The sequence below is a fragment of the Protopterus annectens genome, chromosome 2.part0 (assembly GCF_019279795.1).
Source record: "Protopterus annectens isolate FY-2018-M chromosome 2.part0, PAN1.0, whole genome shotgun sequence".
NCBI lineage: Eukaryota > Metazoa > Chordata > Ceratodontiformes > Protopteridae > Protopterus > Protopterus annectens.
The window spans coordinates 1,403,811,949-1,403,834,986 of NC_056728.1; the positions used below are offsets into that span (position 1 = coordinate 1,403,811,949).

A 23,038-nucleotide genomic window follows, 5' to 3' on the forward strand; every position below is an offset into this window, starting at 1 on the left:
TCATTTGGCGTTTTTACACTGGTATTGCTGGTTTAGAGGATTATGGCGTCATGCAAGGTCCTACAGATATATACATGCTTTCTTAGACAGTGTCACTGTCAGAAGCTTAAGCAGTCTGAGCATGAATAACAAGCTGATCACACTTGCACAATAACATTCTTTGTAAATGTTGCCTGGACCCTGCCCGTCTGATCATGTGCAGTGCTGTCATTAGGACACAAACAAGGCACCTCCTGCCTTCCCACATGCAAGTAGCTCTCTTATAGTCTGATTTCTGACTGCTGTTCCAAAATTGAAGAAGGCTTCATGTAATAGCCAGTGCATAGCATGGTCATGTGATTAGGACAATGTGCTCCCTTTGTGACCTAAAGAAATATACTGGCTCATATAGAGATGGAAGTTTCTTACCATCAAAAGTATGATAGCCCCAGTTGAGTTTGTGTAGCAGTGTGTTGTAAGATAGGTGGGGGCCATGTAATCAGGAGCTACTGGGCCTTGGCATTGGATGTATGCTAGTGCTGTTTTATGCTTGACAGCGATACAAAGAACAGTAAAGCAGCAGATGGTGTTCAACGTTTTTGCAGCTGCTTGTGAGCTGAGGCTGAGCCAGTGAAAAGTGGGAATGTGCATTCCAATCTGGGAATGAGCAGGATCTTGTCAGTAAGTGAACAAGCATCACGAGGCGCTGACAGTCTAGTTGCTTTTTAAGCCATTTTCAGTTCTCCCAATTCCTTTTTTTTGATGTAGCCAGTATGTTTGCAAACATTAAAGGTAACTACAAGCAGATACCTACATTTCCTTATAAGTTCACTGATGGCCATTGAAAGAATGTTAGAAGGGCTGTGGGAAGGGTCACATGACTCTAGGGCCAATGTTAACATTTTGGGGGCCCCCAGCAAATGTCAAGTTTTGAACCTTTTGGGCACTTTTAGTCCAAGTATCACCCTGTCACTACCACTTTCCTCCTAAGCAACATTTTAGTTCATGCTGCAAACTTTTAGGAGTACTGCACTCATACTGACCTAGAGCTACAATACTCTTAGATTACGGCAAACCTGTGTGCCACACTATGATGGTCCATATCACAAAAGAACATTCACAGTTATTGGCTTTTAATAGCAACAGTGATACATTACAATTCTTTGTAGAGGGCTGGACTTATGTGAAAAAGGTGCCCTAAGCACTATCTACTGTTTCATCCTCCCCAACACACACACACACACTTGTGCAGCCTCCAGTGTTCCCCTCTGTTTCCCCCATCTTGACTTCCCTCACCACTGACATTACTTTTTTCTTCCTTTTCTCAGATTTTACCATAACTCTTTCACCTTTTTAAGAAACCATAACTTTTTGTATGTTCTGAAGTACATTTTAAATTCCTTTTGTACACAACCTTTTCATCCAATGATTGCTTCAACAGAAACAATGATTAAGGAAAGAAATTCTGTGTTGCTGTTCAACTTCAGTTTCCGTGCATCTTTTCAATACACCTTTGATAACCAAGACAGCGCAATAATAACCATTTAAAAAATTACTCAATTAAGTTGGACCCAAGCAGGGTTGCCAGATATCTCTATTTGAGCGGGACTGTCCCAAGATCAGCAGCCTGATCCCAAGTCCCACACTACCTCTTAAAATCCTGGTGAAACAGTAGGCTTGTTCCACATTGAACAGAAGAGGCTCCACTTTGTGATTTTTGATTAGCTTGTATACCGGCATACGAGCCAATCAAAAATTGCAAACCGGAGACACTTCTGTTTAATGCGGATAAGCATTTTTTTTTGTCACTTAGTGTGAAAGACCTTTTCTTTTTTTTTTTGGTCTTCACTTACAGTCCTTATCTGTCCTTTCAGAAATCTGGCATCCTGGACCCAAGAAGCCATAAGATTATAAATGCTCTGGGATGGTCTAATGGTGGCCTAAACAGAAGTCATGAGTAAGAAAAGGGTTTGCCTTTTTTTTCTTTCAAGGAAGACATAAGTCATGCCCAAGGTTTAGTGTTCAAAGTTGACAAAATAGCCCACATTAAACAAGCCAATTGTTGTGAGGATGCACATATCTTTTTTGGAAATGTATCTGCTTCCCTAATCCCCTCCAAAAAATGAGACAGTCACTGCCTGTGCATCCCTCTGGTGTCAGATTGGGATGAAAGCAGAGGCTCAAGTTGCCACAGTCATTTATTTCAAGTGACTGCTGTCATACATATACATTGCATGGCTCCTCATCCCTAACCCCCAAAGGCAGCTGCCTGTATAAGTGCCAAATGTGTGATTGTCAGGAAAGTGAAAAAAAATAATGATTACAGTAATGTATTCCACTTTGCTGCTTCTAGACAGTACACTGCCCATGCACACGCTATAGTAACCTTCTTTGTACACCTCAGAGGTCTGTGAAAAAAGTAACAATGACCACACTGTCCCCAGCCCAAACACAATTTATAATGACCTCCTGTGTCACCTCTAAGGTTTGACTGTAATGAAAATTAAAAAAATAATTACCACACAACCCCCCCCCACACACACACACAAAAAAAACCTATAGAAACCTTTTGTACACACACACACACACACACACACACACACACACACACACACACACTGAGAAAGGGTGGTTTTAGAATGGGATTGGTTGACAGCAGAGGCAACCAATAAGTCCAAGACAAAATCCATTTATATAGTCTGGGGTGTGTGTGTGTGGGGGGGGGGGGCATCAGACTCCTGGAAGATCTAAGTGTTTGAATGTCCTGTGAAATGTTTTATGCCTTACTTTTGAAGTGCAATAAATGTTATTTACATTTTTACTGATACCCATAAGAGTAGCGTGTGTGTCCTAGCATTAGTGGGTGTGTGCACAGATAAAAATCAGTTCTTTTTTTTACATACACAAACAAGCATATACTGCGCTATCTTCTCTATGCAACAAATGTAAGAGGAAACGCAGTGCAGTTTCGCCGATAAGCTGTTTAAAACTTTAATATACGAAGTCAACTTACACACACATAATAAAATATATAACGAAAACTTTTCGTCTATATTGCAGACAGGCAAAAAGAGTTAAGTGCTTTCACCTACTTCACTTAGGCTTCATCAGAACTAATTTACCCTGAATTACTATCATTTAAATAACTTTTTTGGCGCCAAAATCCTTTGGTGCATTTAAAGTCATATACACACAATTCCTAAATAATAATGTTACAACGAGAATTTATACTATGTATATTATAAATTATTATACATATATTCAATAAATATATATTTTGCAACTTGTTGATGATAAAATAATAATTTATGTTGGGACAACTGCCAAAAACCTTCACTGGACTATTGATAAATTCATCAAAAAATATGTCTTAATAATAACAAAATATTTTACATTTAAAAATGTTATAATATAAAACTTACAAACTCAACTAGTTTTCATACTACATACTAACTTATACTTGATGAGTGGTAAAAAATGTTTGTAATTGTAATTAGTGGACAAAAAGGTTACATATTGAAATATTATTTTTTATAATATAGAATAACCATTTCAATAAATATATCATTATATTAATAATTAAATAAATAGATAAATGAATATATCAAAATTTAATGTATGTTGTATAAATGAACTATTGATGAATTTTTATAAAAATTCTTTTAAAAAATGCTTTTTTAAAAAAATGCTTTTTTAAAAAATCTCTTAAAAAATATTTCTTTTGAAAAATGTATTTAAAAATGTTTTTTTAAAAAAAAATTTTAAAATAATAATGGTTTTAGTGCAATAGTATCGTTCAGACCGGGTTCAGTGGCCGCATCTGTATATAGTTGCCACCATATTTCTTTATAACTTAAACTCTCCTTTCTGTTGCCTCCTCTTGTATTAATCTTTACATGTTCCAATATCCCAAATCTGAAACTATGCTCCTCACCACTTTTTTCCACATGCCTATATAAGGCATTATTAGTGTCCTTTCTCCTTATGCTATATACATGGTCGTAGATCCTCTTTTTAAATGCTCTCTCTGTTTTTCCAATATAATATGCTGTACATTTGGAACACTTGGCCAAATAAATCACAAAAGGAGTATTACAATTGCCTTTAACAAACTTAATAACAGTTTTGTTTATATTGTCAAGAATCACCTCAGTTTCTTCTGTTAATGCCCTACACTGATTACAATTACCACACCTAGTGGTGGCTCTTGAACTCCCTTCACTTATCTTCCTGTCTTTTATCATATTCCCTGTTTCTAATATTTTTTTCAAATTATTGGTCATTTTATATATAACTAAAGGTCTTTCTCCCAATATTCCCACCAAGTTATTATCTGTTTTGAATATCCGCCAATAATTTTCTATAATTTTCTTTATCCTGTTAACATGTGGTGTGTGTGGAAGTATACAAGCCCTTTCATATTTATTAGCATTCATATTCTTAACTCCACCTTGTTTATTTCTCCCTTTTGTTACAACTGAATTACCCAATAGTGGAATGCATTTTGTACCCCATTGTGTGATGACATATTGTTTAACATCCTCCACCATTTTAACATCATACTTCCTTTCCTTAAAAAGTTCTGTAACAAATTCCAACTCTGCTAACATCTCTTCATATCTCGACGTCATCCTTGCTACTCTGATACATTGACCCTTGTATATATTGTACAAAAGCTTCTTTGGGTGATTGTTAGTATATTGCAAATAGTCATTTGAAAAAGTATTCTTTCGATATATGTTGGATTTAAAACCCATTTCATCATGGGATACAAAAGTGTCAAGATATGCTATACCATTTCTACTCATTGTGTAAGTAAATTTCAAAAAATCATTACTACTGTTAATAAAAGTAATAAACATATTGAAATCTTCTATACTTCCTTTCCATAAAATGTAAATGTCATCCAAAAATCTTGTGTAGTGTATGACATTTTGGAAAATATTATTTTTGAATAACACATCATCCTCCCAATTCAACATAACTAAATTTGCAAAAATTGGTGTGCTTGCAGAGCCCATTGCAACTCCTTTGCTTTGCCTAAAATATTCCCCTTCAAATAAGACATAATTATGTTCCAAAATTAATGTCATACATTCCATAATAAGGCATATTTTGTCCCACTCAAAATTTGTGTATCTCCTTATACTATTACAAAACATGTCTAGTCCCTGATTTTTAGGGATACATGAAAACAAGTCTATGACATCAATAGTGACGTATAAAATATCACTTGTATCAATTTGTATGGGGAAATTCGAAAGGAAATCCCAAGAATCTTTTAATAGATGGGGGATGTAGTTATATACATCCTTTAACCAGGTATCAATAGCTACTCCAAGGGGAAATGTTTTTGCTTTACTACCAGAAACACTTGGTCGAAACGGGGGGTCATCAATATTTTTATGTACCTTAGGAATTCCTACCAATATTGCTAACATAGGATATTGTACCTTTAAGAAATTGTAAATTTCATTGTTAATGCGATTATCTATCCAAAATTCCTCCAGGTAGGAATCTATCCTTTGGTACGCAATATTTATTTGATTCAAAGAGACTGATTGGTAATTACCAGTCTCTGTAAGAAGTGTGAATAGTTTTTAACTATATTCCATTCTGTCATAAATCACTATTCCTCCCCCTTTATCTGGTTTCATAATAAGTATGTTATGATCCCTTCTAAGATCGTAAAGCTCTTTCCTTTCTTCTGTAGTCAAATTATCCTTATATTTTCTTTTATGAATTGTATTTAGGGACATTTACAAGTATAGGGACATTTACAAGTATAAAAATACAATTCATAAAAGAAAATATAAGGATAATTTGACTACAGAAGACAGGAAAGAGCTTTACAATCTTAGAAGGGATCATAACATACGTATTATGAAACCAGATAAGGGGGGGGGAATAGTGATTTATGACCGAATGGAATATAGTCAAAAACTATTCACACTTCTTACAGAGACTGGTAATTACCAATCAGTCTCTTTGAATGAAATAAATATCGCGTACCAAAGGATAGATTCCTACCTGGAAGAATTTTGGATAGATAATCGCATTAACAATGAAATTTACAATTTCTTAAAGGTACAATATCCTATGTTAGCAATATTGGTAGGAATTCCTAAGGTACATAAAAATATTGATGACCCCCCCGTTTCGACCAAGTGTTTCTGGTAGTAAAGCAAAAACATTTCCCCTTGGAGTAGCTATTGATACCTGGTTAAAGGATGTATATAACTACATCCCCCATCTATTAAAAGATTCTTGGGATTTCCTTTCGAATTTCCCCATACAAATTGATACAAGTGATATTTTATATGTCACTACTGATGTCATAGACTTGTTTTCATGTATCCCTAAAAATCAGGGACTAGACATGTTTTGTAATCGTATAAGGAGATACACAAATTTTGAGTGGGACAAAATATGCCTTATTATGGAATGTATGACATTAATTTTGGAACATAATTATGTCTTATTTGAAGGGGAATATTTTAGGCAAAGCAAAGGAGTTGCAATGGGCTCTGCAAGCGCACCAATTTTTGCAAATTTAGTTATGTTGAATTGGGAGGATGATGTGTTATTCAAAAATAATCTTTTCCAAAATGTCATACACTACACAAGATTTTTGGATGACATTTACATTTTATGGAAAGGAAGTATAGAAGGTTTCAATATGTTTATTACTTTTATTAACAGTAGTAATGATTTTTTGAAATTTACTTACACAATGAGTAGAAATGGTATAGCATATCTTGACACTTTTGTATCCCATGATGAAATGGGTTTTAAATCCAACATATATCGAAAGAATACTTTTTCAAATGACTATTTGCAATATGCTAGCAATCACCCAAAGAAGCTTTTGTACAATATATACAAGGGTCAATGTATCAGAGTAGCAAGGATGACGTCGAGATATGAAGAGATGTTAGCAGAGTTGGAATTTGTTACAGAACTTTTTAAGGAAAGGAAGTATGATGTTAAAATGATGGAGGATGTTAAACAATATGTCATCACACAATGGGGTACAAAATGCATTCCACTATTGGGTAATTCAGTTGTAACAAAAGGGAGAAATAAACAAGGTGGAGTTAAGAATATGAATGCTAATAAATATTAAAGGGCTTGTATACTTCCATATACACCATATGTTAACAGGATAAATTATAGAAAATTATTGGCAGATATTCAAAACAGATAATAACTTGGTGGGAATATTGGGAGAAAGACCTTTAGTTGTATATAAAATGACCCATAATTTGAAAAAAAATATTAGAAACAGGGAACATGATAAAAGACAGGAAGATAAGTGAAGGGAGTTCAAGAGCCACCACTAGGTGTGGTAATTGTAATCAGTGTAGGGCATTAACAGAAGAAACTGAGGTGATTCTTGACAATATAAACAAAACTGTTATTAAGTTTGTTAAAGGCAATTGTAATACTCCTTTTGTGATTTATTTGGCCAAGTGTTCCAAATGTACAGCATATTATATTGGAAAAACGGAGAGAGCATTTAAAAAGAGGATCTATGACCATGTATACAGCATAAGGAGAAAGGACACTAATCATGCCTTATATAGGCATGTGGAACAAAATGGTGAGGATCATAGTTTCAGATTTGGGATATTGGAACATGTAAAGATTAATACAAGAGGAGGCAACAGAAAGGAGAGTTTAAGTTATAAAGAAATATGGTGGCAACTATATACAGATGCGGCCACTGAACCCGGTCTGAATGATACTATTGCACTAAAACCATTATTATTTTAAAATATTTTTTTAAAAATAACATTTTTAAATACATTTTTCAAAAGAAATATTTTTTAAGAGATTTTTTAAAAAAGCATTTTTTTTAAAAAAGCATTTTTTTAAAAGCATTTTTATAAAAATTCATCAATAGTTCATTTATACAGCATACATTAAATTTTGATATATTCATTTACTTATCTATTTAATTATTAATATAATGGTATATTTATTGAAATGGTTATTCTATATTTTAAAAAATAATATTTTAATATGCAACCTTTTTGTCCACTGATTAATTACAATTACAAACATTTTTACCACTCATCAAATATAAGTTAGTATGTAGTATGAAATATAGTTGAGTTTGTAAGTTTTATATTATAACATTTTTAAATGTAAAATATTTTGTTATTATTAAGACATATGTTTTGATGAATTTATCAATAGTCCAGTGAAGGTTTTTGGCAGTTGTCCCAACATAAATTATTATTTTATCATCAACAAGTTGCAAAATATATATTTATTGAATATATGTATAATAATAATTTATAATATACATATAGTATACATTCTCGTTGTCACATTATTATTTAGGAATTGTGTGTATATGACTTTAAATGCACCAAAGGATTTTGGCGCCAAAAGAGTTATTTAACTGATAGTAATTCAGGGTAAATTAGTTCTGATGAAGCCTAACTGAAGTAGGTGAAAGCACTTAACTCTTTTTGCCTGTCTGCAATATAGACGAAAAGTTTTCGTTATATATTTTATTATGTGTATGTAAGTTGACTTCGTATATTAAAGTTTTAAACAGCTTATCAGCGAAACTGCACTGCGTTTCCTCTTACATTTGTTGCATAGAGAAGATAACGCAGTAGTGGTTTAGTTCATTTATTGCAACGTTGTGTGTGTTTCGACAAACAAGCATATGCCATAGCAATACTAGTTTTCCACTTATTTCAGAAAATAGCAATACATTGTGCAACATTGGTACAGCCACACCAGATCAGTGACTGTTGTCTAGCAGTCAGACAGAAGCAGAGAAGTCACTTTTATTTATCTCATTGAGTAGTAATGCATATCTGTCACTGTCCCTGATTTTACAGACCATCCCTGATTTTGCCTCATAATTTTGCTTTGTCCCTCTTAAAAAGTTTTATTTGTTGGTAAAACATTTAGAATTTCAGTCAACAAATCCAGAGATTCGAGTTTCATACCTCTTATTGTCCAAAACTGCATGTTGATGCAAAATGTGTTATTCTATTAACTTTTTAAGTGAATTATAGAAATATTTAAAATGTGTTTTTGATTTTGAGCCTTTATTCTGCTATTATTTTTAGCTTTGCCCCAAATTCTTGAGCAAAGAAGTTGTGAGTTATAGTATCTCGTGTTATGCCAGTATTTATAAAACTTATTGAATGAGAAAATCATCCGTGAAGACTAGAAGCATCAGCTCTTCTTAAAGTCCAAGGTATGCAGTGAGATTGGTCACTCTGGGCTGCTGATCCCAAACGCTTACCTTGCTCATGTTCTTTATCAGCTTTATCCTAAAAGGGTCATATTGCATTTCTGTTCAGTTAAACACCGTAATCAGAAAATTAACATATTTTTAACCAGCAGCAGCTATTATGGGGCTGCCACTCCCTTAAGGATGATTAAGGGGTCCTCCTGCACCATGGATATTGTAGATAACCATAGCTGGTTATGTTGTTAGTTTTAGTGGACAGAAGGTCCACCAGCAGGATTTAACTAAGCCAGGGGCACTATTTCAGTGGTAAAATATTTAATGGAATTGTGAAACCTGTTGTTTGACAAGTCACTGTTACTATAACCAGGAAAATCTTTGAATCTTAAAGGAGGTATATAAATAAGAGTTTTTATTACCCACCTGGCTTATTAAGTACACAAGATTGCTGTACTAGCTTTTATTGGTTTGACTAACATGTTACAAAATATCAAGACAAGGTAACTTTACTGTGATTGGGGGGCACCTAGGACTAGAGGGCCCCCAGCGATCCCAGGGTTCTCTGGTGCCTAAAGCGGGCTATGCATGACTGTCATATAGGTGTTAGTGGTGCTGGTGTGTAGCTTGTGGTGCTTGATGTTATCAGACACTTTTCAGGCCTTATTGAAGTCAGCCTGCAGTGACTGTTAGATTTCAGCTTTAGATTTAACAGACCTAAGCAGATCCAAATCATTTGCATGAAGTTATCACATTGAATTCCGATCAGTATAGTTCATTATGAGGATGTTCAGGAGTAATAAAAAAGTAGAAACCTCAAGACTGAGCCTAGAGGGGGCTACACTTCTGTTTTAACCAGTATTGAAAAGGACACCGTTGAGGCTAACCCTTGAAAATCTTCTAGTAAGGTAGTTCTTGTACCTGACAAATGACCCAACAGCAAAGACCATCTTTATTGTTTGTAAGAGAAGGATTCTGTGGTCTGCCAGGTCAAAGGCACATCAGTGGTTTACAAAAGGAGCAGCAGCTATTTTATAGGTACTCTTCCATCAACTAGTCATTTAATCACTATTTTAAGTACCCTGACCTAGGAAGTGTACAGTCAAATTAAAATAAATAGAGAATAGTCCTCTATGTATCTACTTTAAGGTAAAGTTGCAGTTACAATGTCAGTAAGTTATGTATTTAAAAAAAAAAAGCGTTTTAGAAAAGACTGTCAAAAAGATGTGCCCTAAACATGTTCTCTTCTGTTCTGGTCGCAAATAGAATGCCCTCAAGACACCATAGGAATTTTTATCCTTATGTCACCCATCTCCACCACCATATTTATGGTGTCAACCAGCACCCCCTGCCAAAGTAGGAAGCCTGTAATGCTGGGATCATGGATACATGCTTCCCCACACATACTCCTTGGACATAGTGCTGGCTTTGCTTGACAAGCTGAGCTGCTGCCTGTCCAGTCATGTGTCAGTTTTCCTGTCCTGTGGCAGGTGTCCCTCATGCAGGAAGGCCTCAGTATAATCTTCCATCAGGACGGGTGAACTGGCACTGGGTACTCCCATCCATCCCCCACCAGCTCCTCTAGTGCCCAGGCCACTAACTGAGCCAGAGTAAGCTGAGGCACATTCAGGGCTTTCTACCTTGTGGGCCTCAAGGTTATCTGACTTTAGTAGCAGTACAACACAAGAAGTATAAAGCTTACCATTCCAGAACTGTCTGATAAATAGGACTTCATGCTTTACCTTGGTTACTCGGTGGAGTCATACTGTAAGTATCATGAGACCGGCTTACCATTTCATATTATTCAGATTACTTTCAGGGTGCCACTTCTGGGAACCTATCTGTTGTGCTTGCTGCCCTGTATCATGTACATGGCATACCCAGAATGATACCACAGTACAAGGACAAAATGATTGACTTCGACAACTGGCTAAACTTCTGGTGTCATTCTAAGGGGATTCAGTATCTGTCTGCTGGGATAACATGATCGACAGACCACGATGCTTTGCCAGAGATAGCCTGCACCTGTCATCCTTGGGATTCCAGATACTGGCTAAGGCTCTTGCCACCCTATAGTGTCTTTTTAGGCAAGGTTCAAATGACAAATTCACCACCATAACAGGTACAAGCAAGTAACATCTGAGAGTAATGCTACTCAGTGCTAGAAGTCTAAGCCTCAAAATGTGCTCACTTGAGGCATTCCTTAAAATGGAGAACACTGACATCTGTGCAGTGACAGAGACCTGGTTCAAGACTCCAGAGAGCAGCCCTGCATTACCAGGCTGTAATTCATACCACACCTTTCGGCCACCTAATCTGGACCGAAACACTAAAGGTGGAGGCGTGTCCATATTCATTAAGAATATCCACACCTCCAGGCTAGTTGCTCAGCATAATGCATCCAAGATTATCCAAGTGCAACCAACTCTGGGCAAGACCACAATCCAGATTTGTAGCTTGCTACAGATCCCCCACCATGCCACAGGATTCCCACTCCTCATTTCTTGATATACTGGAAAATATTAGGGTAATGGGCGATTTCAACTACCCCACCATTAACTGGAAAAACTACTCATGTACCAACTCTTTTGCTCAACGTTTTCTGAAATTCATAAATTCCACTGCCTTGGATCAATCTAGCCACACCCCCACCAGGGGCAGCAATATCCTAGACCTGGTCATTATCAACATGGGCGACCGGTGTAGATCCGACCACAAGCTAATCACCCTAGACATCTACATCCCACCCCTACCCCCCATTAGGGAAACTACCATAAAAAATTTCTCCAAAGCCAACTTCATTCTTTTTAAGACAGAAGTGGCAAACTTCACGACATCCATGCAGACAGACAATAGAGGTACGACTGTTGAATCCTACACAAATGTACTTTATAAGCACTTACATGAGTACATGGATCGTGCTATCCTCCAAAAAAACTAAGCCAATCTAGTGGTCCCCTGCCATAAGCAAACTCTACAACAGAAGAAAAAAACTGTTGCAAAAAAAGAGTAAAATACCATGATTGGAAGAACTCCCTGGTCAGCCTCAGTAAGAAGCTGAGATCCCTCATAAAATCCTCCAAATCTAGTTACGAAAACAAAATTGCCACTGATTCTAAAGACAACCACAAAGCATTCTATAGCTATGTCAAGAATCTCAATGGCAACACTCAGATCTGCTCTGAGTTACAGCACAATGGCACTAAATATACAGAACCAACTGATATTGCCAACATCCTTGCAGATAGGTTCAGTGCTAACTTTACCCCCTCTTACCCCCTAAAGGGCCCATCTCTGCACCAGAAGAATGCAAAGTTCCTGTAATCATGGCTGCACAGGTAAAAACCACACTCTCCAAAGCCAAGAACACAGCATCCATGGAACATGACAACATCCCAGGCTGCGTTCTACACGAACTATAGAACGAACTAGCACCCCACCTACATAACATGTTCAATCATAGCCTCACCTCAGGCTTTGTGCCCACTGAATGACGCTCAGCGACGGTTATCCCACTCCACAAAGGGGGAGCCACCACGGACCCCGGGAACTACCACCCCATTAGCCTGATAAGCCTGGTCTGTAAAGCCATGAAACGTATCATCATGGAACTTATAAACAAAGACATTGGTAATCTCCAAACTCTGGACCCCACCCAGTTCGGGTTTGTAAAAGGCAGATCATGTCTCCTAAACCTGATAGACTTCTTTGAAGCAGTCACCAAAGCCATAGACGAGGGTAAGGTGGTTCACACAACCTGTCTAGATTTCGCCAAGGCTTTCGACAACATCTCCTACTCTGGAATTATAGATAAACTCACTAAACTAGGTATAAATCCGTATGTCACAAGATGGGTTGCCAACCGGCTCACTGACAGAACCCACACTGTGAAAGCAGCAGACTCCAAATCTGACTTAAGACACATGACAAGTGAAGTACCACAGGGTTCAATCCTGGGTCCTCTCCTGTTTGGTATCTAATTTTCTGAAGCACAGGCTAACACAAAAGGTCTTTGGCTAATGAAGTTTGCAGATGACTGCAAAGTAGGAGCCATAATCGAAACTCCTAATGATGTGGACATCCTACAAAAGGGCCTCACTGAGACAGATGCCTGGTGTTAAAGCCATGGCTTTAAGCTCAATGCCAAAAAGTGCATTGTCATCCCCTTTGGTAAAAACTCTGTACCTATGAACCACCACATAGGTGGTAGTCTACTTAACACTGAAAGTATGATAAGAGACCTTGGGACACAGGTGAACAATAGTCTCTCCTTTGATAGTCACATCGCCATAGTAGTCAGGAAATCCTTCTACATGGCACACCTCATCACAAAAGGTTTCTCATCCAGGAAAAAAAGAGGTCATTGTTCCCGTCTACTCATCACTCATTAGACCCATTATAGAGTACAATGCCCCTTTTGGTATGTACCTCACAAGACATCTACAACAACTGGAAAGGCCGCAGAAGTACCTCACAAAGAGGATTACCGGCCTCAAACAGATGCCCTATGCAGACCGTCTCAAAAAACTCCAGCTTTACTCTGTTGCATATCGCCTACTCAGAGGCAATCTCTGCCTAACATACAAAGCTATGTCAAACCCAGAGCTGTTGGACATGCTCCACTTAAAGAAGTCCTAATCCCTCTGAGCTACATGCTCTAGGGACCTAAACCTTGTCACCACAATAAACAGAACATACTGGAGGGATAGATTCCTGTCCCAGAGACTTCCCATACTCTGGAACAAACTACCTGTCTATATCAAATAAAGCTCCTCATTAGCATTCTTCAAGAAAAATCTTGATGATTGGACGGGAAATAGGAAATTCACCCCAGGGATCACTTCTGTGGCTCTGCTCGACAGGGGCACAGGAAAATAATTTTCTTGGGTGGCAAAAGCCAGGGTACCTTTTTGGCTAGGCTTATATAGGCCCTAGGGCCAACAGCCTAGTACCTACCTATGGACCTAGGTATTGCTTGAGTAAAAGATACGGCTATTGGCTCAGTGGTCAGCATTTCCTTTAATTCTGTATGTAGTTTATCAGTATGGGAGATGAGCAACTAAGTTTAGACCATACCAGACTCCACTTTTAATCATCCGCATATGTCTAACTGATAATATGTTTTCTGTGATATGCAGTGTAGGTTCTCTGTCATTTGGAAGATTTTGGCATGTATGTAATTGTTTCTATGATTTTTGTTCCTCATTATTCTGCTAAGAAGATTTTGTTTCAGATACTTGGTTAAAATGCCTCATGTCACCAGTGGTCACTGCAAAGGAAATCTCTTTTTTTTTTCTGCTGCAGCAGCATTAGAGTTTGATAAGGAAGGTATAGAGACCACAGCCTCCTGTATAACCAGCGAATTAGCCTTCACAGAGCATTTAAGTAGTTGAACACAAGCTGTTCTTTCCCATACTTTTTAGAACTGAAATGGCAGTTACACAAACCATGTTTGTTTAACTGTCCTAGACCTGCTTTTGCCTTTCCAAAATAGTGGCTGATTTGTATTGTTCTCTTTACTGGTGTTGATTATAAGTACAAGATCACCACACAACAGGTCATACATCAAGGGATACTGACCTTGTAGTTAAAATGCAAAAAAAAAAAAAGTGAGGACCTTAAAAGAAACGTGATCAGATGATCGGTTTGAAGTTGTAAACACTAATTTATAAGCTTAGCAGAAAAAAGTGTTTTGTACACTTGATGGTAACCCATTGTCTTAGTATTAGTGTAAGCATAGTATTAAAAACAGTAACTTTGATTTTTTTTATATTTTTGTAAGCATTTTGTTTGTTGTGTTTATAACTGTAGTATATCCATGACATACAATCTCAGGTAAACAGGTTAATAATAATAATAATTTTTGAGGAATGTAAACGTAAATAAATTCTAAACTACTGATTTCATAAGATCTGTAACTCCAGAGACGTGTTTCATGCAATTCTTAGAAGTCTGATGCGTTTTATATTGTTTGAAATGGATGCAAATAATTACAGTTGCACATTTGGAGTGTTCTGTCTTATTATTGAGAGACCGTGTCATAGAAGTCCATAAATTTGTTTTTCAAGTGAAGTAAAAGCCCAGTGTGTCCATGTACTGTTAATATATTAATATTAATTTTTGTGACATTGTATGTTTATAAGACAACAACTCTTTAACAAAATTAATAATTAAATTCATCTTTTCTTTAAAGCTTCAAGAAACTGTTAAGCGAAAACTGGAAGGAGCACGGTCACCTCTGAATGGAGAGCAACAGAATGGTGTATGTGACAGTAGTTTCTCTCCAACCACTAAGCGTATACGAAAGGATGGGCCAGGGTTGGATGCCACTAACTGCTTTCCAAACAACCTCCCGGTACCATCAGTCTCCCCTCTGCATCATTTGGACATCAAGCCCACCTTACCTTTGCAAAACAGTGGGACTCATATTAGTGGACTGGATGATGCGGACAAAAACAGTGGCGTGTCAGACTTAAAGGTTCCAATAAATGGCAGTGCTGAGTTGGAGGAAGGCTTTAATCTTGTCCAGAGCAAAGACATGAAGCAAGAACCTCTGGGTGACTGTGTATGCTTAGACCCTTCAGATTCTTCCCTTTCAAATCAAAATAAACTTTTCTCTGACATCAATCTCAATGAACAGGAATGGCAGGAATTAATTGATGAATTGACGAGCGCAGTTCCAGAAGTAGATATGCAGGATTTATTTAATGAGGATTTTGAGGAGAAGAAAGAACCAGATTTTGGTAGGCCAACAGCAGATACTCCACTTCCTCAGGAGTGCCTAAGCATCAAGAGTGATTCAGCTCTGTCTCCATTTCCTCATGTCCCAGTAGGGTCCCCTCAGGTCAGACCAGCTTCTTCAGGTCCACAATTTTCTAATGTATCATCAGCTTCCATCATCTCTTCAGTTTCCAGTGCTCCACCAGCTCCAGTGACTCCCATTTCCCCAGCAAACTATGCAATTCCGTCACCTCAGACTCCCAACCAAGGCCAGGCCCAGCCACAGTCACGACCTGGGAGTGGTTTTATGTTGAACTCTGTGCCAGGTTCTGGATCCACTGCCACACCTGTTTCTAATGCTGATCTGTCACCAGCAGAGCAGCTCAAACAAATGGCAGCTCAGCAGCAGCAAAGGGCAAAACTTATACAGCAGAAGCAGCAGCAGCAAAGTCAGGCATCGAGCTGGTCACCTGTTGGGCCTCCATCTAGCCCATTTGGCGGAACATTTAATGCAGAAAAGCCAAGTAGTCCTATGATGTACCAACAAGGATTTAGTAACCAAAACCCTGTTGTACCTGCTGTGGCGAACAACCCACAGAAACCTGCTGTAAATAACTACCTCCCTCCAAATCACATGACTTTAATGAATCCACAAGCTGACGGTTTAAGTCAAAGTACTGTGAATAAACAAGCCAATGTACCATCCTATGGAAACACTAAGCGTCTGTCACACTTTGGGGCTGAACACGTAGGTCAGAGAATAACCCCTCCAATGGCAAATGCACACAAGAGTCCCATGATGCCATACATGACGCAGCCACAGCAGGTGGTCCCACCTCATCAGATGTCAGGCCAAATGGTACATTTAACTGAGGAGCATAAACGCTTGCTTTTGATGAAGCAGAAAGGACTGCTGACCCAGACCATGCATTTTGGAGCCATGCCGCCTCACAATCAGGTAAGAGAATGCACAGTTCGTAGTTTGTGCCAAAGTTTTCATCCATTGCTGTGTTGGGAATGTATGCAGGTACCTTAATACAGATGTTGCTGATGCTGGTTTGGAAGGTGTTGAAAGTAATATAGACTGTTATGATATGAAGCAAATTAATTTGTAAGAGGACTTGTAAGCATATACATTGTTTGGCATTTTTATGGTTACATCTTTTTAAAAGACCCACTGTACAGCAACTTCTTTGCATCTGCTTCTCTATGCTAACTCAGTAGATTGAGGTGCTTAGTTGTTCAACAGTATATGGACTTTGGAACCAAGAAGTCCTGAGCTCAATATGTAGGAAGTGGAATATAGTTATTTTTTGAGATTACAATGTGGAGCATATTCTGGGAAAATGTAGTTGTGTATCAACTTTATTGTCTTGTTTTTTCTTTGAGGTGTTCTGAGTAATCAGTTTGGCATCAGCAGTTGACAAGATATACTACATTAACTTGCTACAAGATAATTTAATTTCAGTCTAATGTATGACAAAGTGGAGTAAATCAGCAACCCTGTAATAACCGGGAAAATGTCAACCTGCTACATTCTGTCACTGTCGCATCTCATTAATGGGTACATTTGTGAATGGATTAAAGAAAGATGTATACTTGGATTGGTAGACACTTCTTGTTTCAGTTTAGTTATCTGCAACGGAATGCAATCAGAAGCAACCATTGGATAAGCCACTTGTCGACAGAGGGCACTGCTTGCAGTAGGCTGAAGACATGCTATGGTCCTCGGCCACTCCCTGTTGTGACAGCGGCAGGGGAGTGAATACTGTAGATACTATGTTGGTTCAAGTTTTGTATGTAAGCATATTGCAGGTCTTTTTGGGAAAAACCAATAGCAGTGACAGCAAAATTTCATCTTCTGCAGAAGTGATATTGTCTTCTTGCTTTGTTAACACTGTTCAAATATTTATTTAATGCCTGTTATTGTTGCATATTTACAATTTTACTAGCTAAATTTGTTACTGGTGCTTCAGAGAGTCACAGTACTGCCTTGTTTTAACAATACAATTGAACAAAGTGCTTTAAAGCTTTTTTGTTTGTTGATTCTTATTGTAGGCTACTGAAATGTTCCAGATACTGGTACATCAATAATTATGATATATAAGTGGAAGCTGATTGAACATAAGCACTTCCCCCACTTCAATATTTCTGCATGTAATGAAATGCAGCTTGGTAACTTGCAGCCTTCAGTGACTATGTATACAATCTTATGGATTTTTTTCAGTTTTTGTATGCTGCTTTGCCAGTTGGAAAAGCTCATTCTTAACTTAGATTGGACTTTTCAAGGTGCGTACAAAAAAGTACTCTCTGGCATTCTTATTAATGAAGGCTGCTGTATTTTTACTCATCATTTTATTTTTGTTCCTGTGTATTTGGAAGATGGAGTCATTTCAGTATATGTAGGACTCCAAGAAGATACTTACTATGTCCACATCTTTGTAGTTGCGTGAAATTCTACAAAAGTGTCTTGAAATTAGCCGTGTAGACTGTTTAAGCAGACTTTGAGTCCCTACTGTGCTGTGCAGAAAGAAACTCTTGATAGTATGTTACCCATGTTGTTGTATATTCCTGTGTGGTGTTGTAAAGCATGGCTTTCAGGAACTTGTCCTTGAATGAGCACCCTTCTACCGAAGAACTGACATCTTTACTGAAGCTTTTTATGCCTGGTTTATTTAATTGCGAATAAATTCCAGTTTCAGTACTGTTCACCACACTATGCACTCAGGCTGTAGGTGCTGAGGTTGTAGTAGATATTACTTTACCTTCTGAGCTATTATATGCATAAATAGATTATAAATGACTTTTTCCTATATATTGTTTGGCACTGTGGATGATGCATTTTAGTTCTAGAAAATTCCAGAGGAGATAAGGTGTAATGATACAGCAGCCACATCTGTTCCTGCACAATACTATTGCACATAGAAAGGGTGTTTAGCTGACATCTTAAGACTTTGAGTCATACATTTAAATAAATAAAATCAGATAACTTAAAAGTTTGTTTTTATGAACTATTCCATCTACATCTCTGTGTGTACACTCACTGGTAGAGGTTAGTGAGATGATTTGCAGATCAATATGTACATTTTAATTCCTAGTCAGGTCTGGTGGTGACTACAATCTCTCCCAAAGTGTTTGTGGTATTTACGAAGAGCATCCGGGCTTTGTAACAAAGAAAACGTATGCACAGCAGCTTGTCTGCTAGCAGATCTCATGATATTGTAACATGCTGTGTTGGCTTTTATAATAGCTTTCTTCTGTTAGTAGGAGCCACAGTAAATGTATGGGAGTGAAACATCCAAGAGTCTGAGCATACTGCAGAGTTGTTGCTTTGCTTAGCGGGCTCATTGCAGTTATCTTTTACAATTTAAATGGATTTAGTTGGAATGATATGCCCCATTTTAATTAGAAGAATTCAGCTGTTTTTTTTTTTTTTTACTTTCATTGGCTCAGTTCCTGTGTTGTAAACAGCCCAAGCTTCAGGAGTCAAAATAGTGTTCACTCTGTCCCAAGACGTTCTTATTGATGCTTTTTTCCAGCACTGTGTTTTGTCCCTCTGTGATTTAGTATTTCTTTGACTGATTGTTTTGAAGTACAAAAAGCAAGTAGTACTCATATGTGAACTTAAAGGGCTATATAGGAAAACAAGTTTAACTGGTGCTGCAACCTACAACAAGAATAGCATAACCATTGTCTCACTAAAACAGTTACACCTGTACTCATCTGCCAAATGTGAGAGTAGGTTGGACAGCAGTTGCTTTAGGATTGTTTTCATTTCTGAAATTAAGTGGTATGCAGTTGTAGGTGGCCAGAGCTAGCTTTTGGAAGAAGCTTTCACTTGTTGCCAACTCAAAGGTCGGTCCAGCCAGAGATAGTGCATCTTGGTTACACTATTTTAGTGAGTGTTAGAATGAAGAGAAATTGAGTTTATTAGTTAATGAGTGGAGCAGAGATGGAGTGACTCGGGTTTAGTGTTGGAAGAATAAAAGTGTTTGTTGCTATGACAGGAAACTACTGTGATTTCTGGTGGGACAGACAGTGATGCTCATGAGCTTGTGACAAAGAATTGAACCTGTGCAGTGAGGTCTGGTGTCATTTGGTATTGTGCAACGAGTTTAACTTGCCTGATAGAGTGTATTCCATGTTTGAAATCAGTACTCCAAACTTAGTGCTGTCCTTGACTTGGGTGATGAGGCAAACGACAAATATGGCTGATTTTTAGCTGTAATGGGACTTTATCCAGAGATATTTCAGTAGGGTGTTTAAATGACTATGTAGAGGCCAGCTGCCCTCCAATTATCTCTGTTTTTGCACTTAAGGATTGTGATAATGTAGTGAGTTACAAAGTTGCAGGTTACAGACATCTTCAAGATTCTTGGCAGTACTAAGTAACATGGAAGACTTTTTTCTAATGGTCATTGTATGGCTATTAATGAAGTCAGTGTCAAAAAGTTGCGGAAGTCTGAATGTGTTTTCTTTTGCATCTGGCAGCTCACAGAAGAGTAGGGTAATTTGCATAAAGTGCATTCTCAGGCCCTGGAAGGTGAAGTGTTGCATCATTAATAAAAAGTGAGGAAAAAAAAGAGTAGGCGTAGGTACGGAAACATGTGACATTCCAGCGTAAAACAGGTCTAGCTCTGAGTTAGAATTGTCATGCACAAGTTAAAATGTTCTCATAAAAAGGTGACTGAAACCAGCAAAAGGGGTACATCCCAAAACTAAGTTGCCTTACTCTGTGTAAGAAGACTGAATGGTCTACCACACTAAATGCTGTCTACAGGTCATTTAACACTGCTCCTGGAATTGCATTTTCAGTTTGGCAGAGTGGGTACTGTACACTTTTCCATGCTTTTGGTGAGAAAGACCTTACTTTTCTGTGTGGTGTAGAAGATTAGTTTTACGTATTTTTGTGTCTTTGTCTGACTTTATTTTTCAGATTGGCCAAAAATCATGGGGGGGGTGAACGTAGTGTACCGGTGGCAAGGCTGTGAACTGTGGGCATTTGAAGGCTGATAGCATTATATTCATGGTAAGGGACAGTTTATATCCACAAAATTTGGATTCGGAAATATTCTCTCTCCACCTCTTGACACAATAATTCTGAACAAAGCCAAAAATAAAGGGGGGGGGGGTCAATGGCACAAAATCATGGATAACTGGGTCATGCTTTAGGTTAGTATGCATTTTCTGAAGGATGTGAAGTCTGAAACACAAATGTCTGTCATTGTTATAAGTAAAAATGTGGAGATTTTGCAGAAATCTGGATAGTTGAGAGGTATGCTTAAAAGTAACAGAGGTTAACAATTGAAGTAAAAACTGGACACATTTCAGGTATTGCTTTACTTTTCCAGTCAGTCAGACTCTAGTGATGGGGGCAAGAGCTAGCTGGAGGGGCTATCATTCAGACAGCCATGCATGTTGTTTGGTACCCCGCAGTGTGCCTCCATTTAGTTTCTTCCAGGTAACAAGGAACTCTCATTTCAGGTGCCTGACCACTATCAATACAAGTGACCTGAGGTGATGGCCAGGTAGGATCATAACTGTTGTGTGATGTGTTTTTAGGACTAATTTGTATACTTTTGCATACTGTTAAAAAAGTGCTACCTCCCATCCTAGGTCATAGCCTACTTAGAGTTATTTGAAGTACACTCAGAAGGTCACTGCATTGGTCATTTTTAAGCAAGGACTGAGTGAGTCCTAGAACTTGTGGTTTATGTTCAAGAATTCAAGTCTTCAGGGAAAATTCCACTTGTTGTTGAGACTGCTGGCTTTCAGTATAGATATCTGTAGAACCTTGTATGTCAGTGTGGATGTAGTTAGACTGAAAGGTATGGCAGGAAGTTTTGTGTAGAGAGGTTGTTGTGAAGAGCATGGCTACACTAAGATGGAATGCTTGACTAGGTGGACTATGCAGCTGTATTACAGGGAGGATAGCATGAGCACAGCTAGACTCAGGGTTTGTGTAAACATATCCTGATATGATAAGCTTTAAGATGCAGATGAACCACCATGCTAGGGTTTTTGAAAGGTATGTGAGTGGGTGTTTTAATTATTCAGCAAGAGGACTGAGTATCTGAAAAGTTTGCTATTTGTTTAGGAGCAGGTTGGCAGAAAATATTTTGACCATTCATCTGAGAAAACATTAAGAATAACCCAAGCAAAACAGGTGCAGGAACAGAAGAAATACTAATAGAGTGTCCTGTGCCTCCTGAGATGTTACTCACTAACGGGTAGCCAAATTTTGCTGAGTTCTAAGAACGGTTACACTACTGTTAGTATGCCCTGCACCACAGCTACACTTTTCTTTAGCTTGTCTACAGTTGAAAAGTAGGTATTCCCTTCTTTAAGTATGTTGGGGCTGATTAGCTGTTTCTGAAAAAAAAATAGTTTCACACTAGCAGTTTCTTGGGGAAGAAGGGATGGTACTGTGTGCTTCCTTCTGTTTTTTTTAAACTCTAGAGATGTGTCTCCTTTACGTTTGTTAGTATCCCTTATGCACTTTGCAATAGACTCACAAAAGGCCTTGTATGCGGCTATGCAAAGAGGTTGCCTGCTCATTCTGTTTAGTGAGTCTGAAAGAACTATGTTCCATCCAGTCGCTGCTGTAAGAACACAAACGTGTCAAAATAAATGCTTGCTTGGCCCAGTGCTTGTACAGCCTAATCAGGTGTTAGGGATGAGGAGTTTTTTATTGCATGGTATATACATGGCTACTGGTCTTAGCTAATTAGTTTGAAGAAGACCCATAATCAATCGCGTTCCTGTTTTTGGTCATTAATCAAAATTAGCTTTCTGAGCTCCAGTTGCCTTCTGTTTTATCTTTGGAATGACAAATAGAGAAACAGACCATGATAGCATTCTTCATCTCAGTGGTGATCCACCCCTTGCTTTGTATCCCTTCCTTTCACCCGGCTGGAAAGTATTTTGGCTGTGAAGTTGCTGTACAGTGAATGCGCTTCTCCGGGTGCTTCAGAAACATCCACCACATCTCACTCTATAGGTAAGTTCTTTATTGAAGGGGATCATGTTCTAGCCATTTCCACCCACCTCTTTCCCTCCTGTGAAAAGAGAGGCATCTCTCAGACATTCTGTCCTTCACTCTGTGCCCAGTCATTTTTTTAA

The 23,038-nt window shown here is 37.9% G+C and overlaps 1 protein-coding gene across 1 annotated transcript in view; it reads left to right on the forward strand.

Annotated features, from left to right (window-relative positions):
- MAML3 (mastermind like transcriptional coactivator 3) overlaps positions 1–23,038 on the forward strand; it is a 1,503,256-nt gene that overhangs the window by 729,314 nt on the left and 750,904 nt on the right. Inside the window, exon 2 of the mRNA XM_044061628.1 lies at positions 15,390–16,874. Coding sequence (XP_043917563.1) covers positions 15,390–16,874 — 1,485 coding nt within the window. The remainder of the gene's footprint in view (positions 1–15,389; positions 16,875–23,038) is intronic.